This window comes from Lipotes vexillifer, unplaced genomic scaffold, assembly GCF_000442215.2.
Source record: "Lipotes vexillifer unplaced genomic scaffold, Lipotes_vexillifer_v1.1 scaffold382, whole genome shotgun sequence".
In the NCBI taxonomy this organism is placed as follows: domain Eukaryota; kingdom Metazoa; phylum Chordata; class Mammalia; order Artiodactyla; family Lipotidae; genus Lipotes; species Lipotes vexillifer.
Window position 1 is genome coordinate 7,555,199 of NW_006780611.1, and position 22,149 is coordinate 7,577,347.

Below are 22,149 nucleotides of genomic sequence, written 5' to 3' on the forward strand. Positions count from 1 at the left end.
CACAGGCTCCAGATGCGCAGGCCCAGCGGCCATGGCTCACCGGCCCAGCCGCTCCGCGGCATGTGGGATCCTCCCAGACCGGGGCACGAACCCGCGTCCCCTGCATCGGCAGGCGGACTCCCAACCACCGCGCCACCAGGGAAGCCCATATAAAGCTTTTTAATAATACAATGGAGTTTGCTGTAATACATCTCAGGGTCTATATTGCAAAAAATTAGTCTCAGAATGTATTGTTAACTCCTTAAAATAATGATAAAGAATGTACCGTAATAAAAATAATGATTTTTTAAATAGAGCCTAGCAATTTATCAAATCACTTTACAGTTATTCTCTCATTTAATCATCATAATAATCCTATAAGTACTATATTATCTGCTGCTTCTGCTTGTCTACTATACCTTCCCTCTTATTTTAACAATGAAACCCCAATTTTTCTTAGGGAACCACCCTTCCACCACTGCAGTTTTAGGAAAATGTTCATCCAGGTGCTATGCTTTACCCTGACCAAGAGATAGGCACATCTCGCCCAGGCTCAAGCCATCAGACTTATTCTCCTGAGAATCAGGGTCTTAAACAGTGACCAAGAAAGGACACGGTTGGAGGGGATGCTTGCTGACAGTGGTACCTCAAAGACACTGTCAATAATTCTTATTTTCTAGATTCCTGGTGCCACCGTGGTTCCTATACTACCCACCTTGTTCAAGATTTTGTTTTAATATGCTGAAATTAGTCAAGAGTCAGTTTCTGTTACTTGCTACCCAATAACCTTATTGTTGTCATTTTTACAGATGAAAACACTGAGGCTCAGGGATGTTATTTAACTTGCCCAAAGACATACAACTAATGAAAACTGGTATTCAAATTCACGTATGTCTGATTCAAAGCTCAGGTACTTTTCCTTTATAACATTTTGCTCCAGAGTATTTATATCAACATCTTAAGCACAAATAGGACCTCTTGAAAATGTGTTCTATAATAAAAACAACATGCAAAAATATTTACAGTACAATACTGTGGGGAAAAAAGGCAGAACAGAAAAATAACCTGTGCTACACATTCTCTTCAAGCACACACGGAACATTCTCTAGGATAGACCATATACTGAGACACAAGACAAGTCTAAATGCATCTAAAAAAATTGAAATTGGAAATTCCCTGGTGGTCCAGTGGTTAGAACTCTGCGCTTCCACTGCAGGGGACACAGGTCAATCCCTGGTCAGGGAACTAAGATCTCACATGCTGTGCAGTGCAGCCAAAAAGAAAAAAATAAAAAGGATTGCTATCATACAAAATATGTTCTTTACCCAAAATGGAACTAAGTTAGAGATCCACAACAGAGAGAAATCTGGGAAAACCTCAAATATTTGGAAAGTAAACAATACAATTCTAAATAACCCAGGAGGTCAAAGGAGAAATCACAAGGGAAATTTAAAATGATTTTGAACTGAATGAAAGTGAAAACACAACATATCAAAAGGTATAGGATGCAGCTAAATCAGTGCTCAGAGGGAAATTTATAGCTTTAAAACCTTTATCCCAAAAGACGAAAAGTCTTAAATTAATAACCCAATCTTCACTGTTGTAGAATGTTTAGCAGTATTTACTTTAAAGAAGAGAACATGTTTAAACAAGTTATAGCTAGTTCGAAGGTATATTGGTTCACACAGTAGAAAGAACATTGGTTGGGGACACAGCCCTGACTAGAAATTTTAGGTTCCTAGAGCAAGCACCTGGTAGGTATGGTACAATTTGGTAATGTATGATGTGCCCCAGAGATGAGTGTTAGTAACAGATGGGCATTAGTAATAACACCACCCATTTGATGGCTTCCTACTTTAAATTATTCCGGCTTACTAGGTGTTAAACACAGTTGTTTAAAGGTTGCTGAAGGAGAGCTGACAATAAATGTAACCAATTTAAAAACTGCACAATCTGCAAAAGTAATTTTTTAAAATTGTTGTGCCCTCTAAATTTTAGTATCCTGGGAAAAAGCACTGGTCAATGTGGTCTACCCTGGCCTCAGGGTTCAAGTGACCTTGGTTCTATTTCTGAACCAAAAGAGCCAATTGGTTAGTCCCCCCACCCCATATTAAATGTTCACATCTATAAACTAAGGTACCTTTTGACCTTGAAAATGTCATAACTCTAAGTTAAGACAGAATTATAGTATAACATCATGTGGTTTATGTCATACCAAGGAAAGGAAAATATGAAAGCCCACAGCACAAAACAAGCTGCTTATGTTAAACTTCATCTGAAATGATTTAAGGTTAATAAATGTTACTAATGGGTAGGTTTCAACCCAACTCAAAGCACTGTTTTTATAGATTAAATGAGGTAATTATGTTAACAAAGAACTTAGGACATACAGATGAACCAGTTTGCAGGGCAGAAATAGAGAGACACAGGGCTTCACTGGTAGCGCAGTGGTTAAGAATCTGCCTGCCGGTGCAGGGGACACAGGTTCGAGCCCTGGTCCAGGAAGATCCCACATGCCGCGGAGCAACTAAGCCCGTGCGCCACAGCTACTGGGCCTGCGCTCTAGAGCCCGTGAGCCACAACTACTGGGCCCACATGCTGCAACTACTGAAGCCTGCCCACCCTAGAGCCCGTGCTCCACAACAAGAGAAGCCACCTCAATGAGAAGCCCGCGCACTGCAACGCCCCGTGCACAGCAAGAAAGACCCAACGCAGCCAAAAATAAATAAATAAATTTACTAAAAAAAAGAGAAAGAAATAGAGACACAGATGTAGAGAACAAATGTATGGACACCAAAGGGGGAAAGTGGCAGGGGTGGGAGTGGTGGTGTGATGAATTGGGAGATTGGGATTGACATATATACACTAATAGGTATAAAATGGATAACTAATAAGAACCTGCAGTATAAAAAATAAATAAAATTCTAAAATTCAAAAAAAAAAAAACAGAACTTAGGACAGTGCCTGGCACACAATAATTATGCAATGAAATAATTCTATTATTTTATTATAGCAAGAATAAGTGTAATAATTTTCTAAGCCTTAGCCAACTAATTCTCAAACAGCTCCAATTTATTATTATTACTACCAAGTATCCTATAATGACTCTTTCACAAAATAGTATGAATAGCTAACGTTTATAATTACTATGTTATTCCATTTAATCATCACAGCAGCCCTATAAAGAGGGACCATTTTTGCTCCCATTTTACTGAGGCTCAGAGAAGTTACATGATTTACCCCAGGTCAGAGGGCTAGAATCCGAGCCAATCTGACTCTAGAACCTACTTTTAACCACCATTTTATCCCCCCTGCCACTCCCACCAATATGTGTAGATTTCCAAATTGTAGTAGTAACAATATTCCACCTATTCAGGAAGGAGAAAAGGTGACAGGGTAATTGTTTGAGGAAAGAGAAATAGTTCCTTGGAGGAAAAGGAGAACAATGACAAAACTATAACTGTAGCAATGAGCTGCTTCATGGTTTCCTTAAAATATTTAATTTCATGTGTTTTCTAGTAGAATTGTCAGTAATCTCTTGAAAACAGCTCAAAAACTACCAAGGGTCTTATTCCTCTATACTGAGGAAACTAGTCTAAAATGTAAGTCTGATGCTCTTTAGGAAGAAACACTGAGGCGGCCTTAGGATTCTAATGTCAAAGGTCTCTAAAGGAAGATAATCCAACCACCTGGTTCTTATTGGTCTCAAGTTTATAAGAAATTAGAATAACACAATTTTAACAACAATGATAATAACTAAAACTTATTGAGTTTTTGCTCTATACCAGGTACTGTCGTTATCCCCAATTTACAGAGGAGAAGAAAACAGACAATGTCCTAGTGAGTGCAACTGAGGATACTGTTAGCCTCAACTGTTTACCCCAAAGGAGTGGAGAGCTGTTTTATTTTGGAGAAACAGCATACCAGCTCTTTCTAGAGAAAGAGAAGCAAATAGCTTGTGCTATCCTGAAATAAAGCAAGTTTTTTTTTTAGAGGAACAGTGAGGCAGTGGTACAGCCCATAGTTAAGGAGCCAGGGAGGTCAAAGCCATGCACTGCTTATGATCAGTTAGGGGCCTTGTGGGCGGCTGACCCAGGCTTAGTGCCTACCTGTAGAGCACGCGCTTCCTGGTCTCCTTGGCGCGAACCTTCCTCAACAGGTCTCTGAGCTTGCTCGACTCCTCAAAGTGAACCCCTATGTCCTCATCCTCTGCTATGCTGATAATATCTCTGTAGAACAAGGATATGTCAAAGCCCCCACGTTTCTTTAGGTGCAACAAGTCAAGGAAGATACCTGGAGCGAAGATAGACAAAAGTGAGGGGAAACAATTTCCAGCAAGGGAGAATTTTTTTCAGTTAAGTTTAAATATGCTGTTAAAAGCTCCCAAAGAACTAGATTGATTATAAACATTTTCAGGACTTAGAGAAAGTGGTTAAGGGGATCAGCTGCTCTAATGACTTCAGACAACTTATTCAAATGACCACCATTTGTGGTGGCGTTAAAGTCAAGAAAAGCTCCCTCTGGTAGAGCCCTTCAGACATCTAATGGCCTGGTCATTTTCACTGGGAATATTACATAGGGGTCTCCCCCAGCTTTGCTATATTGTTTCATTTTACTCTGAAGGGTGAAAAGCAACTATGTGTCATCAGCTATAAAGAAGCAAAAAAATTAAGTGCCAAGTTAAAAGAACAGGGGGCGACTTCCCTGGAGGTCCAGTGGTTAAGACTCCTCGATTCCATTGCAGGCGGCACGGGTTCAATCCCTGGTCGGGGAACTAAGATCCCACAAGCCGCACAATGCGGCCAAAACAATAAAAGAACAGGAGAATGCTGACCTGTGTCACGGAGATCCCCAGCTTTGGTCCTGGCCCTGCTGGCTCTGGCACTGTCATTGCCGTGGGGGTCATCTTCATTGGTGAAAAGCATGATCCTCTTATGGCTCATCTTGAACTGGACATCGCTAAAGAGGTTGGCGCAGACCCACAGCACTTCACTTAGGGAGTAGTCAGATCCATGGCCAATTAGGTCTTGGAAATGTTTCTTCCCCTCCTGCCCCTTAAAGTGGTCAAGCTCTAGCACTCGTTTAGCACCTGATCAGAGACAGGGAGTCAAATGGGCAGAAAGGTCGGAACAGCGTCAGGGTTTTACAAGACTAACAGAAGCTCTTTCTCACCCAGAGCTGTTTAACCCACATAACAAAAGTCTACACCCCAGTAAGAACCCCCTTGTGCAGGAAAGCATACTCCCAGTCAAGATGTTATCTGCTTCCTTCTCCACATTCCTCTTTGTGCACGTTAGTGACCTTCTCATGTAAGGGAAAAGCTGATCTTACAATACTACTGACCTGGATTATCCAATTCCTGCAAGACGTAAATATTTTTGAAATTCACTGAATTTTTGTCCTTCTTGGTACCATAGAACACCACTGCCAAGAGATCTCGATCACTGCTTATGATCTTACTGGTGTATACACTCCGGATACACTGAAAAAACAAACATAAAATTTCAACTAATATTTAACTACGTACCACTAAACTTAAGCTCCACAGGTGCCTGACACATAGTAGGGCACTAAATATATATTTGCTGAATTTGTACATGGCATTAGAGTAAGGCGTGACCCCTACCTTCAGGGAACTCATAATCCAATGAGGGTGATGGTCATTTATATTACGTATAACACAAAGCAAAGTGTGGTTAAGTATACAACAGACATATAAGCAGTCCCTACAATAAGAAATCAGAGAATTTAAAACATGTAGGGCTTCCCTGGTGGCGCAGTGGTTGAGAGTCCGCCTGCCGATGCAGGGGATGCAGGTTCGTGCCCTGGTCTGGGAAGATCTCATGTGCTGCAGAGCAGCTGGGCCCGTGAGCCATGGCCGCTGAGCCTGCGCATCTGCAGCCTGTGCTCTGCAACAGGAGAGGCCACAACAGTAAGAGGCCCGTGTACCAAAAAAAAAAAAAAAAAACAAACATGTATATACTCAGGAAGGAAACTCTGCTATAGGGAAATAAAAATCAATAAGAGCCCAGCACTAGAATCAGAAAACCTGGATTTGAGTCCTAATGATGTCACTTACTTAATTGGCTGAGTTTGAACAGGCCATTTGATCATTCCTCAAGTAGCTTTTTTTTTTTTTAATGTGGACAATTTTTAAAGTCTTTATTGAATTTTTTACAATATTACTTCTGTTTACGTTTTGTTTTTTGGCCCCGAAGCATGTGAGATCTTAGCTCTCTGACCAGGGATCAAACCCACACCCCCTGCACTGGGAGGTGAAGTCTTAACCACTGGACCACCAGGCAAGTCTCTTTTCCTCAAGTAGCTTGATACCAAAAAACAAAATTTACATATATAAAAGGTTTAAGTGAATGTTAGTATATGTGACCTTAATAAATAATGAAAAATAAATCTATACCTACTAAAAGCAACTTTTGAAATAAAATGTGCCTAATTACACAATTAAACACATCAGTATTCCAGGAAATATAAACTAAAGCCATATCTAGTAAATCAGTGTCTCATAAGTGGTCAGTCATGGTGGCCTATAATTCTGGGGGTACTGACAAAATTAAGTTTCTGATTCTGCAAAGCTGAGGAATAAACCAACAATGGTGACCCCCCTCCATAGCCTGCTTAAGACTCTACCTGGCCTTCCTCCATAGCAATTCTCTCCTTAAATGCAGAACTTATGGTATGTCTAGTCATTGACAGTTATCTTCATGGCAAGCAATCATTTCTTTTTATTTATTTATGTATTTATTTTTCATATTTATTTATTTATTTGGCTACGCCGGGCAGGATCTTTTGTTGCGGCATGTGAGATCTTAGTTGTAGCATGCAGGATCCAGTTCCCTGACCAGGGATCAAACCTGTGCCCCCTGCAGTGGAAGTCTTAACCACTGGACTGCCAGGGAAGTCCCAATGAGGGCTTCTTTAGGTTTTACTATTAACCACCCCTCCCCACCCACACACACACACAAACTAAAACAGAATTTTAGAAAATGTTTTTTCATTGCTCCTTATCACATACATTACGTTCATCAGTGAATGTTTCACTTATTCACTATATAATACTACAGTTGCTTCTGGGTTCTCTAGGCGTTAGCATTTCATGAACCTTTTCAAATTACATGTAGAACTGTATCTTTTTGGGGAGAGGGTACATAGCCTTCACCACATCTTCCAAGAGGTCCATGGTCCAAAAAAGGTTAAAACAATGCTCCTCAAAGAGTGATCTCCAAACAACATCAGCGTCACCTGGGAGCTCTGTTGGAAATGCAAATTCTTGGTCCCTCCTCTAGGCCTATAGAATCAGAAATTCTGATTGCAGGGTAAGGCCCTGCAATCTGTGTCAACAGCCCTGCAGGTGACTCTGATGTAGGTTAAAGTTTGCAAACCACCGCTTTAAAGTTAAGAATGTTTTTATTAATTCTTTTTTTAGATGCAAGATATTCTGACTTGTCAATTGCAAGAACTGTTTGTGTACAAATTAGGACATGAAAAGCTTCTGTTTGGTTCCAAACTCCAAAAATATGAGAAATGAGATGTACAATAAATCCTTAAAAATTCTTCTCTATGAAGAAATAGTAATCTTTTTAATTGAGGTGAAATTTACATAACAAAATTAATCTTTTTTTTTTTTTTTTTTTTTTTTTTTTTTTTTTGCTGTACGCGGGCCTCTCACTGTTGTGGCCTCTCCCATGGCTCCGGACGCGCAGGCTCAGCGGCCATGGCTCACGAGCCTAGCGGCTCCGCGGCATGTGGGATCTTCCCGGACCGGGGCATGAACCCGTGTCCCCTGCATCAGCAGGCGGACTCTCAACCACTGCACCACCAGGGAAGCCCCAAAATTAATCATTTAAAGTGAACAATTCAGTGTTCAATTTAGTACATTCACAATGTTGTGCAACCACCACTTCTATCTAGTTTCCAAACATTTTTATCATCCCAAAAGCAAACCCCATACCAATTAAGCAGTTGCTCCCTCCCCTGCAGCCCCTGGTAACCACCAACCTGCATTCTCTATGGATTATCTATTCTATACTTCATATAAATGTAATCATACAGCATGTGACCTTTTGCCTGGCTTCTTTCATTTAATGTAATGTTTTCAAGGTTCATGCACCTTGTAGCATGTATCACTACTTCATTCCTTTTTATGACTAATATTCTACTGTACATATAAACATTTTGTATATCCACTCAAAAAGTTTTAGAATGAGATAGGGGTGGTGATTATTGCATGACGTGAATGACTAAATACCTTAAAACTGTATACTTTAAAATAGTTAATTTTGTTATGTGAATTATATCTCAATTTAAAAAATAAAAATATTTAATCCTCATAACAATTTGACAAAGTAGGTACTATCATTTTATTTTTTATTTTTAATAAATTTATTTATTCATTTATTTATTTTTGGCTGCACTGGGTCTTCGTTGCTGCACACGGGCTTTCTCTAGTTGCAGCAAGCCGGGGCTACTCTTTGTTGCGGTACACAGGCTTCTCACTGTCGTGGCTTCTCTTGTTGTGCAGCACGGGCTCTAGATGCGCGGGCGTCAGCAGTTGTGGCATGCGGGCTTCAGCAGTTGTGGCTCGCGGGCTCTAGAGTGCAGGCTCAGTAGTTGTGGCACATGCGCTTAGTTGCTCCGCGGCATGTGGCATCTTCCCGGACCAGGGCTCAAACCTGTGTCCCCTGCATTGGCAGGCAGATTCTTAACCACTGTGCCACAAGGGAAGCCCAAAGTAGGTACTATTATTATCTCCATTTTACAGATGAGAAAACATATCAAATCACTTACATTTGTAAGTGGCAGAATCAAGATCTGAGTAGCTGCTTTTTATTTAATTGGGTAAACACCTAGGAAGGGAACTGCTGGCTCATATAAGTCTACGTTTAACTCTTTGAGGAACTGCCAAACTGTTTTCCACAGCAGCTGATCCATTTCACATTCCCACCGACAATGTATGAGAGTTCCAATTTCTACATCCTTGCCAACACTTCTTATTGTCCCTTTTTCTTTTTTTTTTTTACAGCAGTCCTAGTGGGTGGGTATGATACCTCATTGTGGTTTTGATTTGTATTTCTCTAATACCTAAAAATATTGAGCATCTTTTCATGTGCTTTTGGCCATTTGTACATCTTTAGAGAAATGTATATTCAAGTTTTGTGCCCATTTTAAAATTGGGTTGTTTGTCTTTTTGTTGTAATAATCTTTTTCAACCACAGGTAATACTCAACTACAAATGGACTCATCTCCACAACATAATAGCTGGAACTTCTTTCCTTCCTTTACACTGACATCTCTATAGAAAGAGGAGCCCACTTCTGCTACCAGGGCTAACACAGAAGGTGGGAGCAATGTAGTCCCAGGGTCGGAAGTTCAAACCCAAAATAAAATGGGCCTGCTCTCCAACACTGCTACTCTTTTTTTTTTTTTAAGTTTATTTATTTATTTATTTTTGGCTGCGTTGGGTCTTTGTTGCTGTGTGTGAGCTTTCTCTAATTGCGGCAAGTGGGGCTACTCTTTTTTTTTTTAAAAGGAATTTTGCCTTATTTATTTATTTATTTATGGCTATGTTGGCTCTTCGTTTCTGTGCGAGGGCTTTCTCTAGTTGCGGCAAGTGGGGGCCACTCCTCATCGCAGTGCGCAGGCCTCTCACTATCACGGCCTCTCTTGTTGCAGAGCACAGGCTCCAGATGCGACGGCTCAGTAATTGTGGCTTACGGGGCCAGTTGCTCCACGGCATGTGGGATCCTCCCAGACCAGGGCTCGAACCTGTGTCCCCTGCATTGGCAGGCAGATTCTCAACCACTGTGCCACCAGGGAAGCCCCGGGGCTACTCTTCGTTGCGGAGCATGGCCTTCTCATTGCGGTAGCTTCTCTTTTTGCAGAGCACGGGCACTAGGCACACAGGCTTCAGTAGTTGTGGCACGTGGGCTCAGTAGCTGTGGCTCGGGGGCTCTAAAGCACAGGCTCAGTAGCTGTGACACATGGGCCTAGTTGCTCCGTGGCATGTGGGATCTTCCTGGACCAGGGATTGAACCCATGTCCCCTGCATTGGCAGGCGGATTCTTAACCACTGTGCCACTAGGGAAGTCTCCATATTTTTTAAAGTGGTGTTGATACTTTTTGTTGTTTGCTTAATTAAATGAAAGGTAGTCTTACCTGGATGCTCATGTCAAAAGGAGTCAACTCATCTTCATCCTGAGTTTCAAACATGGCCTCAGAAGCATCAATCAAAAAAATCAAACTATCTCTTCCTGAATATTTATAATCTCCTATGGGGAAAAACATAGAAGGAAATGTTTGCCCTTGTTTCATATTTATCATGTTTATTATTCATATAAAACAGAAGGACTTCCCTGGTGGTGCAGTGGTTAAGATTCGCACTCCCAATGCAGGGGGCTAGGGTTTGACCTCTGGTCAGGGAACTAGATCCCACATGCATGCCACAACCAAGAGTTCACATGCCACAACTAAGGAGCTGGTGAACTGCAACTAGGGAGTCTGCCTGCCGGGGCTTCCCTGGTGGCACAGTGGTTGACAGTCCACCTGCCAATGCAGGGGACACAGGTTCATGCCCGGGTCCGGGAAGATCCCACATGCCGCGGAGCGGCTGGGCCCGTGAGCCATGGCCGCTGAGCCTGCGCCTCCGGAGCCTGTGCTCCGCAACGGGAGAGATCACAATGGTGAGAGGCCTGCGTACCGCAAAAAAAAAAAAAAAAAAAAAAAAAAAGGAGTCTGCCTGCCGCAACTAAGACCCGGGACAACCAAATTAATTAATTAATTAATTAATTAATTAAATCCTCCATCATAAGCATATCAAAAAAAAACCCCAAAACTTCTAAGAAACAGAATTAAAATAAAATAAAACAAATAAAGTAAAATAAAACAAATAGAGAAAAGCCCATTAAGCAAAATTATAATCTGAGGAATTCCCTAAGGTGAACACCCTTAGGGAATTCCTTGGCGGGCCAGTGGTTAGGACTGCGTGCTTTCACTGCCAAGGGCACGGGTTCAATCGCTGGTCAGGGAACTAAGATCCCGCAAGCCACAAGCTGCGCAGTGCAGCCAAAAAAACAAGAAAAAAAGTGAACACCCTTAAAACCACCATGCACATCAGGCAATTAAATCTTGCCAGTCACCCCAGAAGCCCTCTCCAGGACGCCTCCCAATTTTAACACCCACCTTCCTCCCAAGAGTAATCACCATCCTGACTTTTGGTAATCACTTCATTTTTTTCTTTATAATCATCCAAGCCAACATTCCTAAACACTGGTTTTGACTTTAAAAAAAAAAAAAGTTTTTAAAGCCTCTTATAATCTGTAGATACCCCCTCTGTCTTTTGTCTCATAATTTATTTGCTGAAAAACCTGGATATTATGTCATATACTTTTCCACCTTCTGGATTTTGCTGACTGCATTCTTTTGGTGTAGATTAACATAGTCCTCTGTCTTTTCTACTAAGGACCTAGAGAGGCTTCATCGGATTTGGGTTTGTTTTTTTTTTTCTGGCATGATTACATTATAGGTGATGTTGAGTTTTTCATAAAACGGCATATAATGTCTGGTTGTCTCCCTTTTTGACGATGCTGCTTCCTAATGCAATAAATTTAATTACCCATCTTTTCTGAAGCAACACAGCAATACGTGTCAAGAGCCTTAAACAAAAATTCTACCTTGAGCCAGTGAATTCTACTTCTTAGGAATCTATCTTAAGAAAATAAAATATGGAAAAACCCTACGCAAATATTTCCACAATGTTGTTTATTAAAGTAAGAAACTGAAAACTAAAATGTCCAACAGAAGGTAGAATGAACAAATTATACCATATTTAAAATGATTTATAGAGGCTATATTTGCAGTTACATGGAAAGATATATCTATAATACAGTAAGAAAAAAAGGCAGAACACAAAACTATGTATATGTTTAAAATTCTTTTTGAAGATGTAAATTTTGAAAATGTAAATTAAAATGGAAAAAAATATATGCACTATGATTACAACCATATAAAAAATCAGATACAAACAAACTATATATAGTTACGAAATATAAAGAAAGATATATGAAGGAAATATGCAAAATGCCAAAATGCTAGTAGTGGTTGTGTTAGGGTGGTAGATTACATAGATTACAGAATTCTGTTTTATTTTTTATATAAATAAAAAATATTTTTTATAAAAATATTTTTATAAAAAATAAATATAAAATATATTAAAAAAAATTTTTTTCCTACTTTTCTTTTTTTTTTGCGGTACGCGGGCCTCTCACTGTTGTGGTCTCTCCTGCTGCGGAGCACAGGACCCGGACACGCAGGCTCAGTGGCCATGGCTCACGGGCCCAGCTGCTCTGTGGCATGTGGGATCTTCCCGGACCAGGGCACGAACCCGCGTCCCCTGCATCGGCAGACGGACTCTCAACCACTGCGCCACCAGGGAAGCCCATTTCCTACTTTCAAAAAATAAAAATACTTTAAAAATTTCTACCCAGGACTTAAATTAACCAGTATGTAGAGTACAGGCACCCCTTATTTCTCTTCCTTTGTCCTATGTGTTACTGTGTTGTCTGAACATATACTCCCAAACCTGCAGGCTAGGTGAGGGAATGACTCTTGTAACTGTATTGCTAATGTATACTCTTTGGTTGCTGCAGTTATTGAAGGGTGAAAGCATTTTTACACTGAGGTCCAAGAATGAGGAAAACTACTTTCCTGGGTCAGGAAGTGTCTTACCTGAGCCACCTAAGGTGACAAAGGATACCAATGTTCAGGGTCATTTATTGGAGATCAATCTACCAGTGCCCAGCAAAAGTTTAAGGCTAGGAATGTTCCATAAACTAGAGTAGGACCTGAATAAAAGAGCCTAGGGTAGCTCTGCAAAGTTCAAAGGGTGAAAAGTATTGGAGATTCTCTGGGGAGAGGAGCATGGACCACAAGACAGCAAAGATCACCCAGCAGAGATAGGTAGGGAGTCTTTCTTCCACACACACAAGGGTACATGTTAATGAAAGTCACTTACCACCTGCTTCAAGGCCCTCCTCTTGATCTTCCTCTTCCTCATCACCCTGATTTTTGTAATAAGACTCCCACCCTGACATGTTGGTTACTGCTCACAAGCTGAAAGAAAGTGGAGATCAGTAACAACCAAATTTAAACCTAAAAGTTATCGACCCCTAGGCTTATTTGAGTTCTGTCCTAAAAGCTACATGTTACTCCTGAGGAACGTGGATGCTGGATCCTGCTGCCTGGAGAGCTTAGTAATTGAGATGCAAGGTAAAAGGGCATGGGATCATTCCTGAAATAGTCTCACCTTAGCTATCCCTTAAGGACAATTCAGGGCCGGTGGCCCGTAATGACCTCTCTGATGGGTGTGCTGGGGCAGCCTGACCTGGAGGCCCAGTCCCGCCTCCGGCATCATCTGGCATATAAAAATTTATTACTATTGTGCTTTCATCATCAAAACTTATGATCTTGGTCTTTCCTTCTTGCCTTTGTATAAGGCCAAAAGAGTGACACTGGCTACTCTGACAACCTTAAAGCAGACTCCAGGAATGTCACCAACAGCATGACCTTTACGACCAAATCCAGAAACCAGAACTTCATCATTTTCCTCAATAAAATTCAAACAACCATCATTGGGTACAAAGGCTGTGATTTTTTTTTCCCATTCTTGATTAGCTGAACCCTGACACACTTCCTGATGGCAGAATTTGGCTGTTTGGCTCCTACTTTTTTTTTTTTTTTTTTTTTTTTTTTTTGGGTCGGGGAGCCTCTCACTGTTGTGGCCTCTCCCATTGCGGAGCACAGGCTCCGGACGCGCAGGCTCAGCGGCCATGGCTCACGGGCCCAGCCTGTCCGAGGCATGTGGGATCCTCCCGGACCGTGGCACGAACCCGTGTGCGCTGCATCGTCAGGCGGACGCTCAATCGCTGCGCCACCAGGGAAGCCCAGGCCCCTACTTTTTCAAGCACAATTCCCTTGGCATGAGAATCACCTCCAAAAGGGTTGGCCTTCAGGGCTGTACCCAAATGGGCTTTTTTGTACTGTTTATCATGCCACTCCTGGTCTCGTCGGCGGCTACGGAGCTTCCTGGCAGTACGAAGACCGCGACACTTGCCCATCCTGCCTGCGCCACGGGCCTGAGTGAAAGAGCTCCGGCATCATCTGGACTTGAGAGATTCCCGGTCCAGTGTACTGCGTCCTTTAGCAGACCCACTTGTCCTCATCCCGCCCCCAAATCTCCCCCAACTCCTCAGCCAGCTATGCCCAGTGGGGTCTCAAACGCAGGCGGGCCTCGAAGGCCGGGTGCGCCTCCCCTCGGAAGAAGGAACAGGGATCAGAGGCCGTCTCCACCCCTCGGGTCCGCACACTTCTGGCTGACGCTGCCCCACGATGAGGCTACGGGGACGCGCAAGACTGAGTGGGCAAAGCAAAATGAAGCCAGCCCTGGCAGAGAGCAACAAACACAAAACTCAGCCCCCTTCTTACCTACCTTGAGCGCAATGAAGAGATCAATTTGGGCAGAAGGCGGGGCGCCGCACAAGCGCTGGCTCTTGTTCCCGCTCCCAATCAACGCCCCTTACGTCATCACGCATAGCGCGCACCTTTCGCGTCCAGGTGACACGCCCACTCCCGCAGGCGCCTTCCACACCCGTCCCGACCTAACACCACCCCGTCCGCGAAGCCCCGCCCCCCATGAAAACCCGCCCCTCGCCGCCCGTCAAGACGGTACGCACATACGCGAGAATGCGTCCCCGCCCCCGCTCCCGCCCCCGCCCCCGTCCAGTCTTCCGCGCGAAGCCGGGCGGTCCTCGCTCTGTCACCTCACAGTAGTCGTTGCCGGTGGCGGGTGTGGGGGCGCGAGCAGCGCTGGACGACCTCTCCCCCGCCCCTCAAGCCGGGCCCGGGCTCGGTCTCCCCGCTCCCTCCGCTCCCCTCCCCCGTCGGGTACGGGAAGGTCCAAGCAGCTGCCGGGTGCCTGAGGGACTTAGTGGCTGCAGCCGCCACGGGTCCCGATGGAGCCGCCAAATCTCTATCCCGTGAAGCTCTACGTGTACGACCTGTCCAAGGGCCTGGCCCGGCGGCTCAGCCCCATCATGCTGGGTGAGGGGCTGGGGGCGGGCGGGAAGGAGGGCGGGAGCCGGGCCGGAGGGCGCCGAGACGGCCGGCCGAGGTGGGGAGGCCTGGGCCATGGCTCAGGGGAAGGCCCAGAGGATGGAGAAGAGCCCCAGTAGAGAAGGTGTGGGTCTGAGGTTTGGGCCCCCGAAGCCCCTCTTGGCCCTCGTCACGTTTGAATCCAGGGAGAGGGGATAAAGGAGTCACGCTCTCCCCTAGACCTTCAGAGCCACTTCAGCTGGGAGGTGGGGGAAGCCGGCGCTGGGTCCCCGTGGGTTTCCTGACTTGCTTGGGGAGCCCCCTACACTCCTTCCTCGGCGCTGTGGAGTGGAGGTGAAGATGCCTGCCGCGCGGTGCTCCTCGTGGTGAAAGGGACACTGCTGAGGAGAGCTTTCCCTCCGTGCCAAAATGAAACTCTTTGTGCAGTCTCTGGGGTAGGTGGGGAGAGAAAGCTAGAGCTGCACAGGGGCCCAGCCGTTGCCCCCAGGCAGAAGTAAAGTCAGGTCTACTGGAGCCCGAACTCAAGAATTCACCAACTTCCGCCTGACAGTGAGGTCTTCTCAACAGCTTCTAAGTTAATTGCTTTTGCCCAGGTGGTGAGAAAGCAATTCTGGGGGAGGATTGGTTGCTGTTGTGTCAGTAAGGATTAGTAAGGGAAGTATTTCTGTTGTGCTCCATTAAACTACTTAACTGCCAGGAGAGAAAATCAGCCCTAGTTCAGCATAGATCAAACCTCTTTATAACCCAAATACCAAAATGTCTTGTGTAACATAGGAATTGTCAGGTTTGTGATTTCAGATGATGTTGGGCAGGAAAGGATTCTGGGAACTGAAAATTGAACAGCTTTGGCAACATCCATTTGAATGGCTAGTATTTCCTGGCTTCTATGGAGACATTAGAGAATGTTTTAGTTCATGTCATATCTGTGAGACAAGAGGGCAGAGATCAAGTAAGCAAGGCTGCTTTTGAGTTTCAGTGTCCTTGAGTTTCTAATGTGTCTTAGTGGGTTGAACTTAATCTCTTAACCCTGGGGCAATGAGTGATTCCTATATTTGGCTTCACATCAGAATCACCTAGGGTGCTTGTTAAAAATACAGATAACTTCATTTCCAACATATATTGTTTTTTGTTTATTTTATTTTATTTTATTTTTGGCTGTGTTGGGTCTTTGTTGCTGTGCACGGATTTTTCTCTAGCTGCAGCAAGCGGGGGCTACTCTTCGTTGCGGTGCTCGGGCTTCTCATTTTGGTGGCTTCTCTTGTTACAGAGCACGGCATGTGGGATCTTCCCGGACCAGGGCTCGAACCCATGTCCCCTGCATTGGCAGGCAGATTCTTAGCCAGTGTGCCACCAGGGAAGCCCCCAACATATATTGTTAAATGTGAATAGAGAAAATGAAGTTGGAACAGTTCTTTAAATATGCAGTTGTGTGTTTAAAGCAAAGGATACATGTTTGTTTAGGCAAATAATTATCTGGAAGATACATAAGAAAATTGCTAACAGTGGTAGCTTATGAAAAGAGGAACTTAAGGAATTCCCTGGCGGTCCAATGGTTAGGACTCCATGCTTCCACTGAAGGGGGCACAGGTTTGATCCCTGGTCGGGGAAACTACATGCTGCACAGTGAAAGCAAAAGAGAAGAAAAGGGGAACTTGATGCTGGAGACATACATATATTTTCTATTCAAAATAAGCAAAGTTTTTTTGACCACGCCATGCAGCTTGCGGGATCTTAGTTCCCCAACTAGGGATTGAACCCTCACCCTTGGCAGTGAAAGCATGGAGTCCTAACCACTGGACCTCCAGGGAATTCCTGCAAAGTTTTAAACATATGGATTCTAGAGTCTTATTACACAAGTACTTAATAAGAATCTTTTGGAGTTTTGATCCAGAAATCTGTATTGTTAATAAGCTCCTCAGGTAATTCTTATGTAGCCAATCCATTATTAGAAGGTTGGGCCTAGATCTCCAATTGTTAAAATGAATAAGGCAAATCTGAAAGCAAACTAACAGAGTCACTGTTTGAGGAAGGTGCTAGTCACTAGTACATTACATCAGTCAAGTTCTGACTAAACTTCTTGTAATGGAGCCATTTAGTTAGCTTGATCATAGTGAGGAGTTACTTAGGTATTTCCTAGACCCATAAATAAAAGCCTCCACCTTTACACTGGATATTTTTTTGTTCTATTATATACTAGTTATTGATTTTAGCTAAAGGGGGCCTTAGGGTCATTGATTCATGATTCATTCAGCAGACATTGAGTGTCTACTACGTGCTAGTCCCAGTGTTAAGCTTAACTGAAAATGATGTGATAAAGATGTTCTCTGTCATCATGGAGCTATTTAGTGGGGAAGACATTAAAGATAAATAAGCAAATGAAGTAATTACAAATCGTGATAAGTACTAGGTTGTGCAGGAAGCCAACTAGGTGCTGAGACAGAAAATAAGAGAGACCTACTTTAAATAAGGGGATCAGAAGTAGTGGCTTTTAAGTTGGGAATTAAAGGATGAGGAAGAGGTAGTCACAAGGTGGGTGGTGAGGGAGTTATAATGTTCCAGACAGAAGGGGGATTAACCTGCCAAGGCCCTCAGGCAAAAAACAGCCTGGCCTGGTCTAGAAGTGGCCTGGCCTTTGTGGAGTTTAGTGGGTGAAGAGGAAGGTGCCGTAACTGAAGGTGGAGTACTGGGACTCCCTCCCACCCCCCAAACCTTTTTTAATAGATGTGAAATCCTAGAAGACCTCAGCCAACGTCATCAGTTTGGCACATCTGATTCCAGTGGTATTTCTGAGAACATTACCTTGCCTGCAAATCTGATTCTCTCTTCTCTATCCCATTTTCTCATATTGCTTTTATGCCTTTTTCAAAAGTAATGAATAAAGGGTTATCAAAGGTGGTAATCATTACTTTCTAGAGTTAAAAACTTATGGAAAATGAGCATTGCCTTACAGGTGCATCCTATCCAGACATCACTAACCTTAAAGTTGGGTATGTCCCAGTTCTGTTAGGAGCCAACTATTAATTTCCCATTCCTAAATATATTTGAAACTTTAAAAAATCAATTTGTTTCCTGATTTTTGCAATGAATTCTAGAAGCATATTAATAGCTAGATTTACTGAGTGCTTACCATGTGCCAGACCCTTTTTTTTCTGAGTATGTTCATGTGTTATATTCTTCACCACAAATTTGTGGGATAGGTCCTGTTATTATCTCCATTTTTCATTTGAGGAACCCAAGATATAGGAAGGACATTAAGAAATTTGCCCCCCAGGTCACACAGCTGGTAAGTGGCAGAGCTGGGTTATAAACACAGGCAGTCTGACTTCCAGAGCCCATGTTCTCAGGTATTTTGCTATACCACCTTTCCTGTGTAATATGTTCCTTTATAATTGATGTAAAGTAGGTACCTAGTTCAAGTTTATAAAGGCATCTCTGGCCAAGTGTTTCAAATTTGGATGAGGAAAATAGCTGGATTCAATGTGTATGTGCCATTCATAATCATAGTTTTATGATCATCCCTCCTAGCCTTCATTGTCCTGAACTAGTGTGACCTCATCAGCAGTGCCAACTTATTCTTTTTTTTTTTTTGAAAGGGGGAACTTCATGGGTGGAGTGGCCTGGCTCTTTATCTAGTTATAGTAGCCTCTTATTATGACAGCTCCTCATTGTAAGACCCCCATCTAGTTTATTACAATCCTGATTAGACTAGATAAACCCAATGTAATTCCTTTCTCCCCTGAAACAATGTAGACTCCACAGTTTTACCCTGTACAGTTTTCAGTCTTCTAGAATTGCTTCCCATGAAGGTATTCCTGCTCCACAGTCTTTCGCTCATAATGAAGGCAGTCCTGGAATTATCCTTATCGCTCTAATCGAGCAGACAGCCTGATTGTACTTTTTTTTTCATAGTTACTATTTGCCTAAGATAATTAGCTATTATGATTGTCCTTCAGTTTGTCCTTTTAATAATTTTGGCTGCTCTTTAAATTTCTTGACCTCTTTCTGTGCTAAAGTACATAAAGATAATGGTGGAGGTTTGTTATATTTGTTTAATCGTGGTAAGGGATACTTTCTATTTGTTGATTGTTTTCCAATCTGAAGTTTGTGTGCATGTACGTGTTCCAAGATCACATTTATTTTTCTTTACAAGCCTATCTCAAAATTGTTGTCAGGGGACTTCCCTGGTGGCGCAGTAGTTGAGAGTCCACCTGCCGATGCAGTGGACACAGGTTCGTGCCCTGGTCCGGGAAGATCCCACATGCCGCGGAGCGGCTAGGCCCGTGAGCCATGGCTGCTAAGCCTGCACGTCCGGAGTCCTGCCGATGCAGTGGACACAGGTTCGTGCCCTGGTCCGGGAAGATCCCACATGCCGCGGAGCGGCTGGGCCCGTGAGCCATGGCCGCTGAGCCTGCGTGTCCGGAGCCTGTGCTCCGCAACGGGAGAGGCCACAACAGTGAGAGGCCCGCGTACCACACGCACACACACAAAATTGTTGTCAGGTTTAAAGACTTAGGCATATGGAGTGTGTGTGTGTGTGTGTGTGTGTGTGTGTGTGTGTATTTCTTGGCAGAATGCAATCAAATGAACATTTGAGATTTTACACTGCTCAGTTCCTTGCTTAATTCTGTAGTACAAATAGTAATGAAATAAAAGACATGGACTCTGTCCTCGAGGAGTTTAATTAGTTAAAAGTAATGCTGTGCATGTGCAACATTAGATAACAGCACAAAAGAGATTATGATTAGGACTTCCCTAGTGATGCAGTGGTTAAGAATCCGCCTGCCAATGCAGGGGACACGGGTTCAAGCCCTGGTCTGGGAGATCCCACATGCCACGGAGCAACTGAGCCCGTGTGCCACAACTGCTGAGCCTGCGCTCTAGAGCCCATGCTCTGCAGCAAGAGAAGCCACCGCAGTGAGAAGCCCGTGCACTGCAACAAAGAGTAGCCCCTGCTCGCTGCAGCTAGAGAAACCCCACGTGCAGCAGCAAAGTCCCAACGCAGCGAAATAAAGTAAATTTTAAAAAAATAAAATAAAAAGTGAATTAAAAAAAAAGAGAGAAATTATGATTAGATGCCAAAAAGGGGTGAGTGGTGAAACAATTATTTTAGGCCTTGAAAGATGGGACAGGCCATGGTGGGCTGGATGTGTCAGAAAGACTTAAGCAAGAACCTTGAGCTCCTGGAGGGCAGGAACTCTGACTCCCCTGTGTGTCCCCAGTGGCCTTTCAGAGCTAGTGGTCAGTAAATATTGATTATAGGAATGATTGAGACTTGAACTCAAGCTTAAAGATTAAGTAGAATTTATTTGAATCTGAGGATTTTTTATAACGTTTTAATGCCATCTATTGTGCTTTGTTTTAGATTTTTTTTTTGTTCATTGTGTGCACTGTTTTACATCTGTCCAGTGAATTAATTTAGTAATCGTGCAGTTTCTTTCTGGCAAAATGAAAAAACACCAAGCACTTCGTGATCCTTCTGCTTTTCTCTCCACCCTCACCTGTCTCTACATACTGAGCACACTGTACATGAGCCTTTCTCAACTGGGCTCCACAAGAGAATTAAGCACTAGGGAAAATGATCTGAGTAGCTCTTTTCTCATTCTCCCAATAGATTCCTCAGGGCATAAGGGCTTAATTCTCTTGCAGAACCCCAGTGGAGAAGGGCTGTTTCACATGGTAACAGGACTGAGCCTGTTCAGTTCTTCTTTACCTCTAGACTTTTTGAAGGCTGTGCCCTGTGCCAGGAATACTTTCTCTCCCCATCTCTTAGCCTGGATAACTTCTGCTTATCCTTGAGGTTTCCACTGAAATGTTACTTCCTACAGGAAACTTTCCCTGTCCCCCACCTCGCAAATCTTGGTCATGTGTCTCTATAATATGCTGATAACATCCTGTAATCTCCTTTAATAGCATTTATCATTCTGTTTTTAAATTGCATGTTTTCTCATCTGTGTCCACTCCCCCCGCTCCAATGGGGGCAAGAACTCTTAAGTGTATCCCCAGAGTTTAGCACAGTTACTGGCATTCAGTAAATACAACATGAGTAAGTGACAGGATGTTGCAGACCTACCTCAAAGCATTGCTACAAGGCCTGACTAATAACAACAAGCAGTGCTTAAGAGGGAACCTTCTGAGTACTGAAATAAAGAACTCACAAATTAGTTATTTTTATTCTGAGAAAGAATCCTGTACTGGCTCCAAGGAATCCTAGTGCTAGAGTATTAAGTAGTTTTAAATCTACCCTTTTTTGAGGATTAAAATACCCTCTTAGTTTTTAGCAATGTTTTGCATTTTGATTTTGTGATAACCTCTCTACCTAAAGGAGGGGCAACTGCCAATAGGCATTTTTTTAGCCTATAGGCACAGAGGTCCACTTATGTTATACAAATGTATCCTTTTACCTTTTCCCACATAGATTCGACATTTACCTGGTAGTTCCAGAGAAGAATAAGCTGATTTTTTGAGTTAACCCCTTCACATTGCTGATTATCTGGCAAGTCAGATTAAAACATTGCCAATTAAGAACACTTTGTCAGGGACTTCCCTGGTGGCGCAGTGGTTAAGAATTCGCCGCCAATGCAGGGGGACAGAGGTTCGAGCCCTGGTCCGGGAAGATTCCCACATGCCGCGGAGCAACTAAACCCATGTGCCACAACTACTGAGCCTGCGCTCTAGAGCCTGCGAGCCACAACTACTGAAGCCCGCATGCCTAGAGCCCGTGCTCCACAACAAGAGAAGCCACCGCAGTGAGAAGCCCTCGCGCTGCAACGACGAGTAGCCCCCCGCTCTCTGCAATTAGAGAAAGCCTGCGTACAGCAACGAAGACCCAATGCAGCCAGATAAATAAATAAATAAAAAGAACACTTTGCCACTGTGAGGTGAAATCTAGGAGGTGAGCTAGGGCTACTTTTGATTTATACTAATGAGCTAATACTGCCTGCCCCTGGAGTCCCAGCAACATCACCCACTTTATGCTTATTAATAGACATTTATTTAGCACCAGCAGTATACGAGGTGCTGATCTTGAGCACAACCCATAACCAGCAG

General features: G+C 43.4%; 2 protein-coding genes and 1 pseudogene across 4 annotated transcripts in view; 1 reads left to right on the top strand and 2 right to left on the bottom strand.

The window, feature by feature from the left end:
• XRCC6 (X-ray repair cross complementing 6) overlaps window positions 1–13,105 on the bottom strand; it is a 29,050-nt gene extending 15,945 nt beyond the window's left edge. Inside the window, exons 1-5 of one of the 3 annotated variants that reach the window (XM_007453964.1) lie at window positions 13,007–13,105; window positions 10,153–10,265; window positions 5,323–5,461; window positions 4,814–5,068; window positions 4,089–4,272 (exon numbers count right to left, since the gene is read on the bottom strand). In XM_007453964.1, coding sequence (XP_007454026.1) covers window positions 4,089–4,272; window positions 4,814–5,068; window positions 5,323–5,461; window positions 10,153–10,265; window positions 13,007–13,085 — 770 coding nt within the window. In that variant the 5' untranslated portion in view covers window positions 13,086–13,105. The remainder of the gene's footprint in view (window positions 1–4,088; window positions 4,273–4,813; window positions 5,069–5,322; window positions 5,462–10,152; window positions 10,266–13,006) is intronic. The other 2 variants (XM_007453965.1, XM_007453966.1) reach the window with 2 other exon arrangements.
• A 345-nt stretch (window positions 13,106–13,450) lies between these two features.
• On the bottom strand, window positions 13,451–14,108 carry LOC103074588 (40S ribosomal protein S23-like; annotated as a pseudogene).
• A 707-nt stretch (window positions 14,109–14,815) lies between these two features.
• Window positions 14,816–22,149, top strand: part of DESI1 (desumoylating isopeptidase 1) — a 20,469-nt gene continuing 13,135 nt past the window's right edge. Inside the window, exon 1 of the mRNA XM_007453967.1 lies at window positions 14,816–15,090. Within this exon, the coding sequence (XP_007454029.1) occupies window positions 15,003–15,090 (88 nt within the window). The 5' untranslated portion in view covers window positions 14,816–15,002. The remainder of the gene's footprint in view (window positions 15,091–22,149) is intronic.